The sequence below is a fragment of the Lytechinus pictus genome, chromosome 17 (genome assembly GCF_037042905.1).
Source record: "Lytechinus pictus isolate F3 Inbred chromosome 17, Lp3.0, whole genome shotgun sequence".
In the NCBI taxonomy this organism is placed as follows: Eukaryota; Metazoa; Echinodermata; class Echinoidea; order Temnopleuroida; family Toxopneustidae; genus Lytechinus; species Lytechinus pictus.
The window spans coordinates 17,899,215-17,916,498 of NC_087261.1; the positions used below are offsets into that span (position 1 = coordinate 17,899,215).

The window sequence follows — 17,284 nt, forward strand, 5'->3', positions numbered from 1 at the left end:
AGGTTACCGAAAATGATATGATAATTCAACAATTTCAATGGATCATTCGGTACATCACCTTTTTGATAAAGATAAAAAAAAAAGATTGATTTAATCCTAGTTCTTTAAGAAGGGTGAATATTAAAGAAGTAGGATTAAATCAATCGTTTCTGGCATTACATACATGTATATGGATTAAGATTCCTGTCGCGTCTGGAGTTAGCCCTTGATTTAACACAATGTTCCTATTTCATTGTTTTTTCCCCCCTTTCATTTAATCATCTTCACTTTAGGAGTTCAAAGGTCATTTCAGTCACCTTTCGAATTTGCTGCACCTTTACAGCCTCACCAAGGATGATGTAGAGGGTCTCTTGAAATAAAGTGCGTGGAAAACCCTTAATGCCACCCTTGAAGTAATATAACTTCATAAAAGGCGCTATTTAAATTAACATCCGTGATCGGCGCCAGTATGGGGATATTGGTAATGGGAGGATCTTGAGAATGTCTCCGTTGCGAAATAGGTGTATTATAACTAGGACGACCTAATCATACGTATACATATGTATACATATAAACATATGTATTTTCCATGTTCAAGCTTTCCGTGGTCCTAGTTACCACAATTTTAATTCACTACTTGAAAAATAAAATAACCCTTATAGGCCATACGGTTTAGATTAATACATACGATAAAATTCATTTTTTTATCTGTACTAATGTCATCATACATCTAAGTATTGGGAACTTCTCCATGACATGAAATTATTTCGGAATAGGGTGTAGCTTAAAGAACTGCAAGATAAAAGATTGTTTTTGTTTATTTATTGTTTACCGATCAAGACATTTGATAACATTCATTCATACCATTTGTTGTTTAACCAGTGAAGATTGTGTTTGTGGATATTCATAAAACCTGCAAACTATTCACTTGCATAAACAGTAGAGTAAATAGAGTACAGTACAGTAAATAGTGTACAGTAAGTAAAGTACAGTTAATACGATATGAGATTCCATACCAATGAAAATCATGGAAATAAAGAAAATGTGCTATGACATCGTGATCTTGCACAATATATAATGCAAAACGTATATTCCATCACTCATGTATCCAACATCCGATTTTTGTACACACTTGTTTAATCCGGATACAGTCAGACCGCAGGTCCCTATGCTAATGAGCAAAAAGGCCAGATTCATCCAAATCATCTCGTGGCTGAATCCTCCTCCTTGCAAAATCTCGTGATTCGTGAGATTTTCTTTCTCTAAGAATTTACCTGTTTCAACCTCAAGTTAAATGAAATATTATTGCACCATCAGATAGAGTAAAGGTTACGCTTTGATATTGGTCATTTCTTTTGTCTACAATATTTTGTTAAATAAGTAAATTTCTGGCCTGAAAATGTGCCTCAAAACTGAATTTTCTTCCTCTGTTTTCTTTAAAAAATTGTGCAAAACTTTTTATTTTGAGCCTCAATGATATCTATATCAACATAAAGCTGAACTTCTGTACTTTCTCACAATGCCGCTCTTGATATGCGGCACCTTTTAATCGGGTCAAGATCACACTTTTCCCACCAAGGTACAAGACGAGATTTCTGAAATTTTGTACTTGCATGAAATCCAGAGTTCTGATTGGCTGGATAAGGTTCACAGAACAACAGGCGCGGGGTATTTGAGGAGATTACCACATGGGAAGTGTGACCTTCCCATGAGCCCAGGCTCTAGAACCGTTGGAATTTGCCAGTGTGTGGTCTGTTTGACCAATCAGAGTGCAGTATTCTTGTTTTCAAGCTGCTTTATGTACTTGGCAAATGAAAAGTGTGATCTTGACCCGATTAAACCAATTATTATTTTGAAACCTATATCATTTTAAAGCATACATATTCAGCTTTATCATGATATAAAAATCATTTGGGCTCAAACAAAAATAAAGTGTGAAAAAGCAGCTTTTGTCAGGTGAAAATAATTATTTTGTAGCATATTTTAGATCAAAATTTTAACCTATATTACACAATCTTTGAACAAATCTAAACACATGAGCTAAAAGAATGATTCTTCTTCTTTACAATGATACCAAATTTATGAAATTTGATGCACAATTAGAGCAGCAATGACCGAATGAAAAGAGGTGTTTTGGTCCGCATCAAGCTCATTAAATATGCAAAACATCTCAAGTCATGAATATCACTTGGATGAAAGAAGCCACTTTCTTGGGACCTGCCGTCTGACTGGATAATATAGATATGTTTAGCAATTTGATTCTGACGATTAATCAAACTTGAACTTAAGATCCATAACGCCTTAAATAGAGTGCATGTATATTTTATTTATAATTTGTAAATCCAGTTGGGAATAAATTCTTCAAATTAAGATTTTCGTACCAGTTAACACTATAATCGTTTTTTATCATTAACTATTGAATTTGATGGTGAAAAAAACTTGGTGTATCATGATATATTTTATATAGAAAATTTATATTTTTGATATGTATTGGTGTAACTACGTGTATCCCGTAGCGCTCTCTCTTTCTTACAGACTGAAATATAAAAATGAGTTGTATTAAAAACAAGGAGTAATTACATGGTAAATATTATACAAATATATCAGGCTTTGAGAAAGTATAGTGGGACTTATTTATCCGAGGTTGGACTGGCAATTACTATTTTTCCCGAGGGGCGAAGCCCCGAGGGAAAAATAGTTACATTGCCAGTCCAACCGAGGATTAATAATTCCAACTATACTTTCGAAAGAAACGCCTTATATATTTGTTTTATATCCCTCTTTGACTTTGTGGACCTAGTCCTTGCTGATTTGTAACCAATCTCGACCAAATCAAACGTTGCCGGACCTAGTTCTACTCTAGGCTTATTGCTAGACAGTTCATGGGTAGGCTGCGCGCGGCTTCTACCCGACTGCACTTAATGAGAGGTCCGCTGCGCTGCGTTGGCCGTTGCTGCAGTGGCACTCAAAATTAATACGCGCAGTTAAAATGTATGCTCTAAAAATAAGTATCGGATCTTGACTCACCTTGTTGGGTATGTTTATTCCATATTAAAGGATCCTGTACATGAATGGCCGTCGGAATAAGATTTTCTGCATTGTAATTTAAACCCAATTCCAAACTGTTTTTCAGATTGTCGGTACGGTAATTTGGGCGAGAGCTTGTATTTTACTTTATCTACTTTTTGCGGATGATCGATATCTGGGTTAGGTCAGGGAGCATGCGCAATTCAAAGTTGAGAGAAAATATCGAGCATGAGCATGCGCAGTTCTGCCCATGAAAGTATATCGAAAAATATACGGAGCTACAAGAAAACTATACGGAGCTAATCGCAGCGATGTGTTTTCCTATTGAAATTATACTTTGTCACATGATCACGAATTGACCAATCGTTTATCTAGAATACTCATGAATATTCATAAGAGGGATATAAAAGTTAATACTATAATCTAGAATCTACGATCTGTATATTATCTTGTAGATGTCCGTAATGGTGTATGTTCGAGTCAATTGGCTATATTATGCGGGTCTTAAAATGATCATATAGCGTTCTCTCTTTTAACGGATGAGAAAATGAAAATGGGTAGTATTACTAATGCAGAGTGATAACATGTTAAGGTGAACATGAGTTAATAATAAATCAGAATTCAAAATTTGTATATGTTATTGTAAATATCCATAATGATGTATGTTCGAGTCAATGAATTATATTATGCATATCTTAAAATAAATATGTCTATATGATTAATCGTTAATTTTTACACAATCACAAAAATTTACCTGTTTTTGGTAAGGCTTTCTCGTGCTAGCCTGCAAACTTCGTCGGACCGTCCTTGTAGCTGTCGTAGCCGGCGTTATACATGTAGCTGATGCAGCACGACGGAGTGTATATATTATAACAAACCTTATGCTTATATCTTCGCATGGATTGTGGTCTAGCCACCCCTTGTCTAACTTAGATGATCTTAAACACATTGTCAAAACGTGGATTTTTTTTATATAAACAGATAAGAGTCTATTATGGCCAATGAAACAGGCTCTATATGACTTCAAATTTATATCTGTATTTTGTACGGAACTGACCTCAACATGGCAGATAAAGAAAAAAAGGTTTCCCAGAAACAATCATTGTTTAACAAAGAATAATTGTTTATATTTTAAGAGACTACTTTTACCATTTTAATTTAGAGCACAATCATATTGAGCAACTAGCGTGGTGATTATTAAAAAGGCAACGATTTGAATATAATTTGTATGGTAAAGATGCTGATTTATCAATTTTTTATTTGTATCATTAATAAAACATAAACAAAGAGATTGAAAGTTGAGTGAATATTAAATTGAAAATTTTAATAAAAATGGGTATAACAGGTGTATGCGAGGGTGTATGAGACTGCGGGTAAATGTGTGTGTGTGTGTGTGTGAGTGAGCATGTGAAAACGAGGACACCCTTATGAATTCCTCAATTAAAACGAGGACACACGGAATAACAAAGACCGTACCAGTACGTCACCTGCACGCAATCCCATTTTTAACCGTCCAAAATTATACGCTCTTTTGTAGAAGAGCAGAGTTGTGGTCGATTCGAAAGATAAACACGAAAATGTGATCGGTTTAATAGTTCAGTTTCATAATGATCTTTAATATACGAGATTTTAAAGGTTGTTGATATGGCATGTATGCAATGCACAAAAGTAGGTCTCTGTATTAACTGTAGGGTGACAAATCTTTATTCAAACAAAGTCCTTGACTCCCACCATAAACGTGAATGACTGTTTATGTGTTTATTGTGGGGGTATAAATGTGTTTTTGTTCATGTTGTCCTAGAAATAGAGGGTGAAATACACAGCAAGAGAGACAAATCAGGGGAGATAAGAGGGGGGGGGGAAGCAACACACACTAAGACCTTTGTGCACCTTTAAGGAAACACTTTAACCAACTTTTGGGGGTGTAATCTTGCTCATTAGGTTGAAAAGGGTGAAAATTTTGCTTTTCTATTTTTATTTGCACCAATAAAAATTCATCGGCACCCTTAAAAGTGCAAATTTTAACCTTTTAGATGCATGGTACATGAGGTTAGAAAAAGGTTCAACTTTTTATTTTTATTACACGGTTCAACTTATTATCATAGTTTGTTTATCTAGGCTAACTGCAATTTGAAGATGCACAGTACAAATAAGCATAATTGCAGTCATTGGCACCCCTTGGGTTGCTGCTATAAATTCAATAGTTACCTCTATTTATTATAGTGTGTAGACAGAGAAAGCAGAGAGCCATCAATGAGTAGGCCTAAAAGCAAGTATGAGAGGAAATGCATGAGAAAATGACGTTGCAGAGAGGGTACGGGGTAACGACAGCGAAGTGAGTTGATATGTTAGATGAGACAAACATTTAACCTGTTGACTACTGAGTTAAAAAGAGTATCATAGTTAAAAAGAGTATGTGTAGTTTGCACTGGGTCCGTTTTTTCCAGTAGTAAAATGATTAATCATATTCTACCTGAACGGTTAGCTTACCCTCACATCGCATAACACCGGGACAATATACTAACACGATTTTTTTTATTGTAATATTTTTGTAATACCCCCAACTTGGCCTTTGATCCTGACCTTTGACCTTGATCATGTGAGATGTAACTCGCACAGGATGTTCAGTGATACTTGATTACTCCTATGTCCAAGTTTCATGAATCAGATCCATAAACTTTGAAAGTTACGATAGTACATGTAATTCAACAGACACCCACAACATGGCCAAAGTTCATTGACCCTAAATGACTAGTGACCTTTGTCATGTGACTTGAAACTCAGGCAGGATGTTCAGTAACAATTGAATAATTTTACGTCCAAGTTTCATGAACTAGGTCCATATAATTCTTAAGTTATGACGACATTTCAAAAACTAAACCTTAGGTAAAGAATTAAATGACCTTTGACCTTGGTCAGGTGACCCGAAACTCAGACAGGATGTTTCGTAATACTTCATTAACATTATGGCCAAGTTTCCCCCAACATGGACTGGGCTCATTGACCCTAAATGGCCTTTGACTTTGGTCATGTGACCCGAAACTCACACTGTAAAAAATGTGGTGTTAAAACTGACACCAGTTGGTGTTAATAGAGGACCACACCCTGAGGTGTTAAAATTACACCCTAGAGATTGAACATAACACCAAAGAGTATAAATGTAACAACCACAAATTTAACACCGGTGTAAAATAAATGGTGTGGTCCTCTATGTACACCGGTTAACACCACAGTTTTTGCTGTGCAGGCAGGATGTTTAGTAATACTTTATTAACCTTGTGGCCAAGTTCCTCCCCAACATGGTCTAGGTTCATTGACCCTAAATGACATTTGACCTTAATCATGTGACCTGAAACTCATGCAGAATTTTGAGTAATAGTTCATTAACTTTTTGGCAAAGTTTCATGAACTAGGTCTATATACTTTCTAAGTTATGCTGTCATTTCAAAAACTTAACCTTCGGTTAAGATTTGGTGTTGACGCCGCCGCCGTCGGAAAAGCGGCGCCTATAGTCTCTCTCTCTGCTTCGCAGGTTAGACAAAAAATCACTGAATCGGAAAAAAGTAAACTCGATGACATAACGTACATTTCTAATGTTTGATTTAGTGAGGGATTTCTCGATATTATGCACATAAAAAGTAGTAAAATATGCCCAAGCACACACGTGCCCAGACCCACACACCACACAAACACACATGTCCAGATTGGCAAACTATGAAATAATTTATAATTTGAAAAAAAAGAAATCACTAGCCAACTTTAACTAAGATTATCAAAAAGGATTTTTTTTAACATTACACTTTAAACCGATAGTCCCCAGTACCAGCAGGTAATATCACCAGTTAAGCTTCCTAGTTAAGCTTTCTAGTTTTCAAGCTGAATGAAGGGGATGTCACGATATCAATATTTCCCTAATGCAATAGAAATGAACATAATAACACTAAACTAACTCAACTGTGGCAAGGCATTTATGTGCCTCGGTTCATCGTTTTGTTTGATTTACTAAACTGAAACCTTTGTAATATTTGGATAACAATGAAGTGATGTGAATGATATCCTAGCATTCAGCGAAGCCCATCATTGAATAAAGATACTCATGTGCGTCAATGGACATTGAATGGCGTAATATTCGCGACATTATTTAGTTGGAGTAAAGCACGAGAGAGAGAGAGAAAAAAAGAAAACCCCTGAATAGATACGTGATACGGAAATTAACGGATTTGAAACCTTTAAAATTAAAAATTATGTCATTGATGGCTCTTCTGACTGGTACTTTCATTAAACGAAGTGATATTAATATGAAAATAAATGTACACATGTTGTTTAAAAATCAAACTTTGTAATAAATCCTAACTTTTATGGAAAATACCAAAGCAGAAGCAACTATAGTAAGCATAGGTTTCACAAACTTATCAAATACACAATTACGTTTATACATGTGAAATGCCTCTGGATGTCTCGCCTGAATTACCCAACTAAATATAGCAGCTGAATTGAAAACAAGGATTGAATATTTATTCACAAAAACACCATCAGTATGATAAGAAAAAAAAAGTTCATTGACCTTAAATGACATTAAACCTTAGATATACTTCATTACTCTTGTTTTTAAGCTTCATGTACTAGATCCATATACTCTCAAATTTATGACGGCAATTCAAAATCTACCCTCAACATGGCCAAAGATAACTGACCCTAATTGACATATGAGCTTAGACATTTGACCTGAAACTTGCACAGGGTGTATAGTGGTACTTGGTTAATCTTCTATGACGGCAATTTAAAGCATACCCTAACATTACCAAAGTTCATTCACCCTAAATTACCTTTGATCTCTTTGTGACCTGAAACTCAGTGATACACCATAACCCTTTCCAGGTAGCAAAAAAATATGGGGCCCATCTGGTTATCATGTGGGCGCAATTCTGTACGCAGATGGGTAGAATATGGGCAACCCATATGGTACCCAGGTGGCATCTGGGGCCCATATTCCGTTTGCAACGTGGTCTTCGTCCAGCCCCCATATGAGCATGTGGGTTTTATGCAGGATACATGTGGGCCGTGGAACACAGAGCCCATGTATAGCCAAGATAAACCATCTGGTCCCAGAAGGTCTATCTTGGACCAGATGCAACATCTGGAACCCAGATGGCATTTCTTTTATCAATTCATCTGGGCCTTGTCTGGGCCCCACATGTGTAAGAGGGCTTTATGTGGGCGACATGTGGGCTGTGGGACATAGGGTCCAGATAGAGCCCGGATAAACCATCTGACCTCAAAGGTCTATCTGGAAACTATCTGGGCCGAGATTCCCAATCTGGGGCCCAATGTTCCTCTTGCATCGTGGTCCCCATCGGGACCCCATATTGGCATGTGGGTTTAATGCAATTACATGTGGATTGTTAAGCACAGAACCCATAAAGATCCTAGATAAACCAGCTTGGCCCCATGAAGACCTACCTGGGAATCATATAGGATAGATGGGTTCAAGTATGGCCAATAGTAACCCACATAGCCCATGTGGGTTCCTATATGTGATCTATGTAACGTTTGCACCCGGGTTCCAAAATGGGTTCTGCATGGGTTCGAGGTCTCGTTTCCATCTGGGTCCCATCTGGGCCCCATGTAAGCTCCATGTGGGTTCATTAAAAAAATAATTGGTGTCATTAAGGTCATTGAAGCACATTTTGGCAACTCATTACACTAAGCCATATCATCTTATCCTATCCTAAAATTCTACATCCTAATCCTAAATCCTAATCCTATCCTACACCTATTTAACAGGTCTTGTCATTGACTTCTATACATGTATAACGAGCGAGTTTACAAAACTTGACAAATTATGGTTAACAATATTGCTGGATAATATTGAATTTGGAACCCAGATGTGAACCATCTGGGTCCCATGTTGCATGCAGGAGCTTCATCTTGGAACCATATGGCATCCATTTTGGCAAAGCGAAATAGAAGCACTTACATGTCAAAATCGGAAAAGTAAAAAGTATTTCCAACGTCAGATTGCGTTACTACATGAAGTAGTTGTGTGTTTTGCGATAATTTAGTTGAGGGCAACTTTTTTTGAAAATATTTCTGATTGATTATAAGTTTAGTTAGCTCCAGTTTAGTGAGCGAGTGTAGCGAGTGAGTGGTCTTTAAGTTGAAAGATGTAAAACTCACTTTATGGTCAATTTTGGCGCTAATTACTGTTAATAAGGTATCCTTTAAGTTGTATGTTGAATAGATAGTAGCCGGTGACACTTATTCTCATAACTTCAAGAGAACATAAACTATGCATAGGCGGGTGCTAATTTTGCCAATGGGGGTGGGTATGCAGGGAGAAAAACATTTTATCCACATTTTCCCCCGCTCGGCCACTTAAAGCTACTTTTTGGTATTTTTTTCAGAGGTAGTCCTAATAACTCCTAAACTAAAGACTTAAGTTTTGAGTACATATTAGTTTTTATTCCTACAAACATAATCATAAAATCTACATCAATATTGCGAGCACAGGACGTGAGATCAATTTTTTGGCATTTCATATAGGCCTCTATGATTATTTAAACAGGAAAAACAAAAAATCATAGCAGTTCTTATTATCACGAAAAGAGACTTTGTACTGACCTGAAAAGGCATCTGGTAATGACTTCTTTAAGTGACTCATGATATTGCCCAGAACAACACACAGTGGTCCCAATTTGGGCCGACATATTTGGCTCTTGGATAATCTTTATCCCAATTGCCCAGAACAACACTTAAGGGGGCCCACGTGTGTTGTTCTGTGATGATTTCTTTTCAGATTGCCCTGAACAAAACATAGGGGGCCCATATGTGTTGTTCTGAGACGATTTCCATCTGGATTTTTTTCCAGAACAACACACACTGGCCCCATGTGCGGTTCGCATATGTTGTTCTGGGATAATCTATATTCGGATTGCCCAGAACAAAGCATATGGGTACCCACGTGTGTTGTACTGGGATGATTTCCACCTGGATATTGCCCAGAACAACCTACATTGGTCCTATTTAGGCCCTATATGTGTTTTTCTGGGGTGATGTCTATTCAGATTGCCCAGAACAACACATATTATAGGCCCCAAGTGGGGCCACATGTGTTTTTATGGGGTGATTTATATTCAGATTGCCCAGAACAACACATATTGGAACTATGTTGGCCCGCATGTGTTATTCTGGGATAGCACATGCTGGGCCCATGTGAAGCCCAGAGGTGTTTCTCTGGGATGTTTTCTGTTCAGAATTGCCTGAATAAGGGACCCATACAGGCCCCATATGGATGTGGTCTGGGATGATATCTATTTGAATCGACCATTTGGGTCCCATAGGGTAATCATGTGGGGCATATGTGCCCCAGTCAGCCCTTATAAAACCCATATGGGGCCCAGTTGTTTTGCTACCTGGGTTATGCCCAAGTTTCATGAACTAGATCCATATACTTTCAAAGTTATGACGACATTTCAGAAAACTTAACCTTGGTTAAGATTTCGATGTTTATTTACCAAACATAGTTCATTGAAACTCAGGGCGGATGTTCAGTCATACTTGATTGATTACCCTTCTGTCCAAGTTCGATTAACTAGATTTGTATACTTTAAAAGTTATGATGACGTTTCGTAACATCCATGTTGATGGTGCCGCTACCCTTGGAAATGGGTGCCGAGAGTTTCACTCTGCTGTGCAGGTGAGACAAAAAAAAACACTAAATTTTGTTGTACATATACAATGCTCATTACCATGATTATTGATGGAATCAGAAAGTGGGTTTTTATCATAAACAATGATGGGAAAATGAAAAGTTTAGCAAAAAGTAAGATGCGGTACACATCTTGATTCCTTAAAGTCAAAATAAAAAAATATTATGAAAATCAAACTAAAAGCAATCAAATATATATAAAATAACCAAAAACTGCAAATTATACTTTGGATGTGACACTAAATGCTGATCACTAAATTCGTATTTTTTTTAACCCAAAATTTGCCAGAAATTTGATAACATGCATATAAATTTGCGAGCAAACGAGGTTGGAATACTGAATGGAGACCAAAGATGACTATCAATTGTTACAAGGTCTATATGTATATATATATGTGAGGCTAAATGCATTTATATTGCGAGCGAGCATATAAAGCACTAGATGGTGCATTTAGTCGGTGATAATAGTGCGCAAAGTAGTTTCATAGTTGATTTGCTCGCCTAAATCACGTAAATGCCTACACTAAATGGATTGATGACTGAGAAAAAATGGCGACTGTTGGCTAATTTACAAATTAGTAGGCGTTTTAATTTGTGAATTACTACATGTATGAGTAATGCAATGACCAGGAGTGTACATAAAAAGCTTCCACAGCACTTTCTTTGCCAGTGTAAATAATCTTTTCTCCGAAAGTCAAAACCCAATTTCAATTTATACAATTCAACTATACACAACAAAAAAAGTAAGTCCCCACTTGAACAAACATCAATAATTTCCGAACCAATGCGAGTTTTTGATATATTTTTACATGAGCGTGTAGGTAATTTTATAAGCTACCCTCTAGGGAAATGTTATGGACGTATTTTACGTCATGCTTCAGTGAGCACCGTCAGAAGGCAAAAATGTCACTTTTCAAAAGTCACAAGCCAAAAATCATGACTTTGATTCCATTTGATTGGAACTGATTCCACATTCTCATCATGAAAAATATTCAGGCGGCTTGTAAAAGGTACTTTCTAAAAGACGATACAATTTTTTGGCTAAATTTCACGGTTGAATAAACACAAGTCCAAATTTGCCATAATTTGATTTTTTACACATTTTCATTAAGAAAAATGATAGAATATGATGACAGTTATTTTTGGGAAGAGTACCTTCAACAATATTCATCGTTTCACGGTTCAATGAACATTTATTGAAAACAAAAAAATACGATTTTCAAATATCATAGGCAAGTCCCGTTTCATTTTGGTAATTGAAACTGATCTTTTATCATCTTTTTCGTTATGTTCATGACCAATTAAGATGCTTCAATGATTCAAAGGCGTTTAATTAAACATTCACGCTTGAATGAACTTGTGGAATGTGATTAGCTCTTTTTTACGTTATTGGAAAAAATGCAACTTGTAACTATGGATATCTGTCACAAACCACCTTGCATGGTTCATTTGATTTGATTTTTATGAAAATCCCGATGTTTAATGCATCAGTGAGCACACAATATTCGAAAATTATGCAAATAAGAAGAAATTTCAAGGCCTTGGCCCCACTCTGTGCCGTATCGAATTGTTATTTTGGTGTGCGCGCCTTTTGGATAGTGTTACTCTGAAGCCATGTGCAAAGTTTCATGAGATAACTGTTGACAGAAGTAACAAAAACAGTCCATGAAACAAACCCCTTATTTCATATTTGTTGAAAGTTTGACTTCCTCTCTCATAGACTTGTGTACATTATGGGTGCATATGTTTAAGAACAAGTAACCCCTTATTCAATATGGTGGAACTTTTTTTCAAGGCTGTCTTTAGCAATGTCATTTGGCAGTAATGTTTATCAACCTATGGGCAGAATTCTGTGCAAAAATGAAATCGATTTGTTTATCTACGGATGAGTGAGCACGCATCAAAGTGAGAAAATTTGTATTTTCAATGCCACAGACTCATTTTAAAGGGTAATAAGGTGAATATTGGGGGCAAACTCGGTTTCAAATGTGACTTTAATTGATGTTGTTTTTATCATCCATCATTTCTATCACCACACACTTACCGAACTTAACATTTTCATGGTTGAGCGAGCACAATCGAAAACTTAGGAATTAATACTCTTTATACTGCATAAATGTATTTTTTTCCTAACAATTTCTTATGATCAGTTTAATTTATGGACAAATCAGTGGTCGATCCAGAATTTGAAAATGGGGGAGGGGCCTATAATCGGGGGAGCCACCAACATTTTCAAATTGTAATATGACCTAACAAGTTATTGAGGATACTACCAAAATCCCTATGATGATACGTCACAATACAGGGGCCGCGGAACGGTTTTCAAAGTGCGGGAGAGGGGCTGAGCCAAAAGTGGGGGGGGGGCTGACCATGCAAAAAATCACAATCGTAAGGTCATTTTTACATTTTTTTACATGATTTTGGAAAAAAAGTGGGGGCCCCACCCCCGCTTCCGATATTGTGCTCACTCAACCATGAACATACGATATCAAAATTGTGTGTGGAGTGGCTAAATGATGGATAGCAAAACAGCATAACACCATAAAATTCACCTAAAATCAACTTTTGCCCAAATTTGTATTTGCACAATCTGAAAAACGACTCTTGTGACTTTCAAAAATTGTCATTTTTAATTCAATCTTTAATTACTCATGCGTGAATCAACCGATCAATTTCATTTTCCCCCATGAGTTGCTTAATGAGTGTAAAAAACCACCTACGAAATATCATATCTCAAAATAACTCCGTTCAAAAGTTACAGCAATTTGATTTAGGGGGGACTTACTTTTTTTGTTGTGTATATATATTCCTTTACCTTTTTTTGTTTGTAGCGATGTCTACGAAAAGTTGACATACGTATAATGTTGTAAAGTGTGACTGTTTTAAGGTTTCACGAGCGTGAAACATTTTCCATAGACTGGTGTGCTAAAATAACACTTAAAAACAAATCATTGAAAATTAGGAATTAAATTGAGGGTTAAATTGTTAACTACCAGCGGGGAGGATATGATTTATATCTGGCATTTCCATTCTGACCAGAAACGGTACCTGCACCAACTCATTTTAAAAATAAATAGGCATTTATGACGTCGAAATCTCCTGCGGGATCTCCTGATGGGATCAAATTCATCACCTGTAACAATATGATATCTTTTATTATTCCACCAGTCAAATAGTTCAAAATTTGGGCCAAGGACATTTAGTAGTTGACCTTCCTATGATCAGTATTATACTGCTAATTGTAATCCTACAATTTTGTCAATAGGCTATACCATTTTAAACCTCCCCAAAGTGGGAATGGGTTGGATGAAATGAACATCTTTTGCCTTCCTGTTGCATTAAGTCTCGTGACAATTTTGAGCGCCCTCAGCATGCTCAGTGAGGACAAGAAATATCATACTTAAATACCATATGCATGTTGATAAAAAGCGTTGCACTTTATTGTTCAGATTGTTTATTTTGTGTTGCTTGAACAATGGTTCATTCCATTATCCTGGGGGATATCTTAGTTCGTTAACGTGAAATGTGGATAATTCATATGCCAAACATGCACCGATGGGGGTTTTTATGTGTACTACTGAAAAACAAATAAAAAAAAATTGATAAAGATAGCTCATAGTTCGCCAAAGGTACTTTTAGAAAGCTTCAAATTACCATTTGAATATTTGACAGGATCCCTTTTTTAAGAAATAGTACATTCTAAAAGCGGAAGAAGTGTAAAAATCTATCGAAGTTCCAATTCTTACCAGATCTGTTATACAGCATCGCCGTCCGACTGATGAGTCTCTGCAAAGTTAGCCCGATGTTTCCTACTGTTTAATTCAACTTGTAGAGTGAGTATCGAATATATTCTGATGAATCAGTCTAATCTTCTTCATTTTTGGTAAGGAGAAAATCAGGCAATTAGTTTAAGTGTTAGGCTAAGCTGACGCTATCTTGTGACTATGAACACAAAGCGTAGTCTGGTAGTTGCTGACAAATGACTTATGACTAGATAACAACATCAATGCACTTTAGTGGGACCTCCTTTGGAAATGTCCATTTCAAACTTATTCACAAGAGGATAAATGAATATTTAAGAAATAAATAGCTTGGCCGATATATTTATGAGGTATTTAAGTCGGTACTATTTGTTGATGCGCCAACCTTTCTGTTTCTAAATAAATGACTTGCATACATTTTGGGGCATGCATACAGTTGCATGTAGTGAAAAGTTATTATCTCCTATTTTTTTTCCGTTTTCCCTTAGTTTATAATAGGAACTTAATCAATAGTTGAATATAAGTTTAGCTTTTTGTTAGTAAGAAAATAAATAGTCCATGGTTTCCGTAACATACGTACATATCATTCCATACTATTTCACTTTCGTTATACAAAATTGACATCAGATGGTCGAGGAATCTTTTTCTAGGCTGACCGTTGTTGTAAAGTCAGACTATATGCCTAAATGAAACTTTCTCTTATTCGCTTACTTCCTTTACACTGTGATATACATTTTCTTTTGGTCATAAACTGGTTAATGAAACCATTTGCCCCCTTCTCTTTGCAATTAGATCCGTATGACAATTGAGTTGTACTACTTACACAGAAACCAATGGGTGGAACCTATGTATACAAACCGTAGGAACGATCATACATGTTTACCTTTAATGAACACATCATTATACTGTATGTACAATTATCGTGATAATATATTACAAAATCAAGCCTATTTTAGAAAATGCATACTTACAATATATCGGTGACGTTGGAAAAAGAAATGAGCAAAAGGATTGTCATACATATTGTTACTTCATTCTATAGAACAAAAAAAAAATAATAAGCATATGAGACTACCAGATGTTCACACTGCCCCCTACGACCTATTTGCCAGTCATCCAACCAGAAAGTTCCATTTGAACATGTTCAAGGAATGCCGCAACAGTTTGTTCAGTCAATGGGAAGAGTTCACTGTAGAGGAACTTGATTTAAACATTTCAAGAAAAATACAAGACCCACATAGACCTATTAAGAAATCATAGGGAGACTTTCTCAAACAAAAATCAAGGGGAATTAAACAGTAATTAATGCATAAACTGGGAAATCTAAATAAGGAAAATAAATTGACTTGTCAGCAGTGTTGTAAATGTACACACTTAAAAATAGGTAGTCAAAAATGACCCTATAACAGTCATTTTTGACCCCATTCTCAGGGTCAACTATACACCGAACCCATTGGGGTCATTTATGACCCCTTAGATGTAGTCAAATTATTTTGACTACAATGGTAGTCAACAAATGACCCAAATGAAGTAAAAAATTACTACAAAAAGGTCAAAATTTGACTACATTTAAATGAAAAGGGGTCAAATGCAATAGACAGTAGGGTCATTTCATTCCTCCATCCTTTCACTTCAATGTAGTCAATTTCAACTTCAATGTAGTCAGATTTTGACTTCAGTGGTTAGTTGTATCCGACTACTTGTAAGCTTAACACATTAATTAGACACAAAAACTAAAAGATTATTGTGCATAAACAAATAATTTATTTATAAATTTATTCCAAAACACTAAATAGCAATACAAGAGTGGTAACATTTAAAATTTGATCGTAAAAAAAAACAGTCAAATTGAAAAGCACTGAAGCATTTTCTAACATTATTAAGACATTACAGATTTTATAATCTGCTTTTCAAATAATTGACCGTGATTGATCAATGATGTGGTAGTAGGCCAAATATCTGATCTGTATGCTTTTTTCTTGAATAAATTCATCTGGTTTGACTGCATTGACATCATAAATAGAGAAGATTCATCTTGACAAAACCAATTATCAATTACTGACCTGACAGTTATGATCCAATTCTCGTCGGAACGCCCTCTAGAGAAGATGGCTTTCGACCAGGATGGCCGAAACTGTCAGGTCAGTAATTGATATTGGTTTTGTCAAGATGAATCTTCTCTATTGAAGATCTGTATGCCATCTACAAAGTGTCTGCATCAGATTCACATGGAATGATGGCATTTACACACGCATATGATACACCACATCTGACACCTAGATGTTATTACATGAATTGTACCAAGAAAAGCTGCATATCATCTGCATTCCTGTTTACCCAATTTTTTTACACTGATGTACATTAATACTGAATAAGTTACAGGATAACATGAAAGTCAATTTGCTTAATTAATTTAAAACAAATTCAATTTCAGTTCATATCGAAATAGTACGAATTAAAACATGAATTTCTTCACTTGTGTTCGCCACCAATCAAGCTGTATTGCTGATCTATCCATAAACACTATGTATCGGGCTCATTTCAATGGGTTTTACACATGTACCATTTTAAAGTCATATTAATGTATTTACATTGGGTTTTTGAACAGGAAGGACCTTTTGGAAAATTCCCTCTATAAAATTCTATTTGTAACTATTTCAAAGAAATACTTCTACACATTCTATGTAACTCTATTGCAACTCGGGAGCAGTAGCTGCAAGTCCAACATCTGAAAAATGCTTTGTCAGCAAACAGCGATGTACCAAGGGTCACACCAATTCTTAAACTGAAACTTGCTATAATTTACAAT

General features: G+C 36.0%; 1 protein-coding gene across 1 annotated transcript in view; it reads left to right on the forward strand.

Moving 5' to 3' along the window:
• LOC129280946 (plexin-A4-like) overlaps nt 1-4,303 on the forward strand; it is a 54,489-nt gene extending 50,186 nt beyond the window's left edge. Inside the window, exon 36 of the mRNA XM_064111854.1 lies at nt 273-4,303. Coding sequence (XP_063967924.1) covers nt 273-359 — 87 coding nt within the window. The 3' untranslated portion in view covers nt 360-4,303. The remainder of the gene's footprint in view (nt 1-272) is intronic.
• The last annotated feature ends 12,981 nt before the right edge of the window (nt 4,304-17,284 follow it).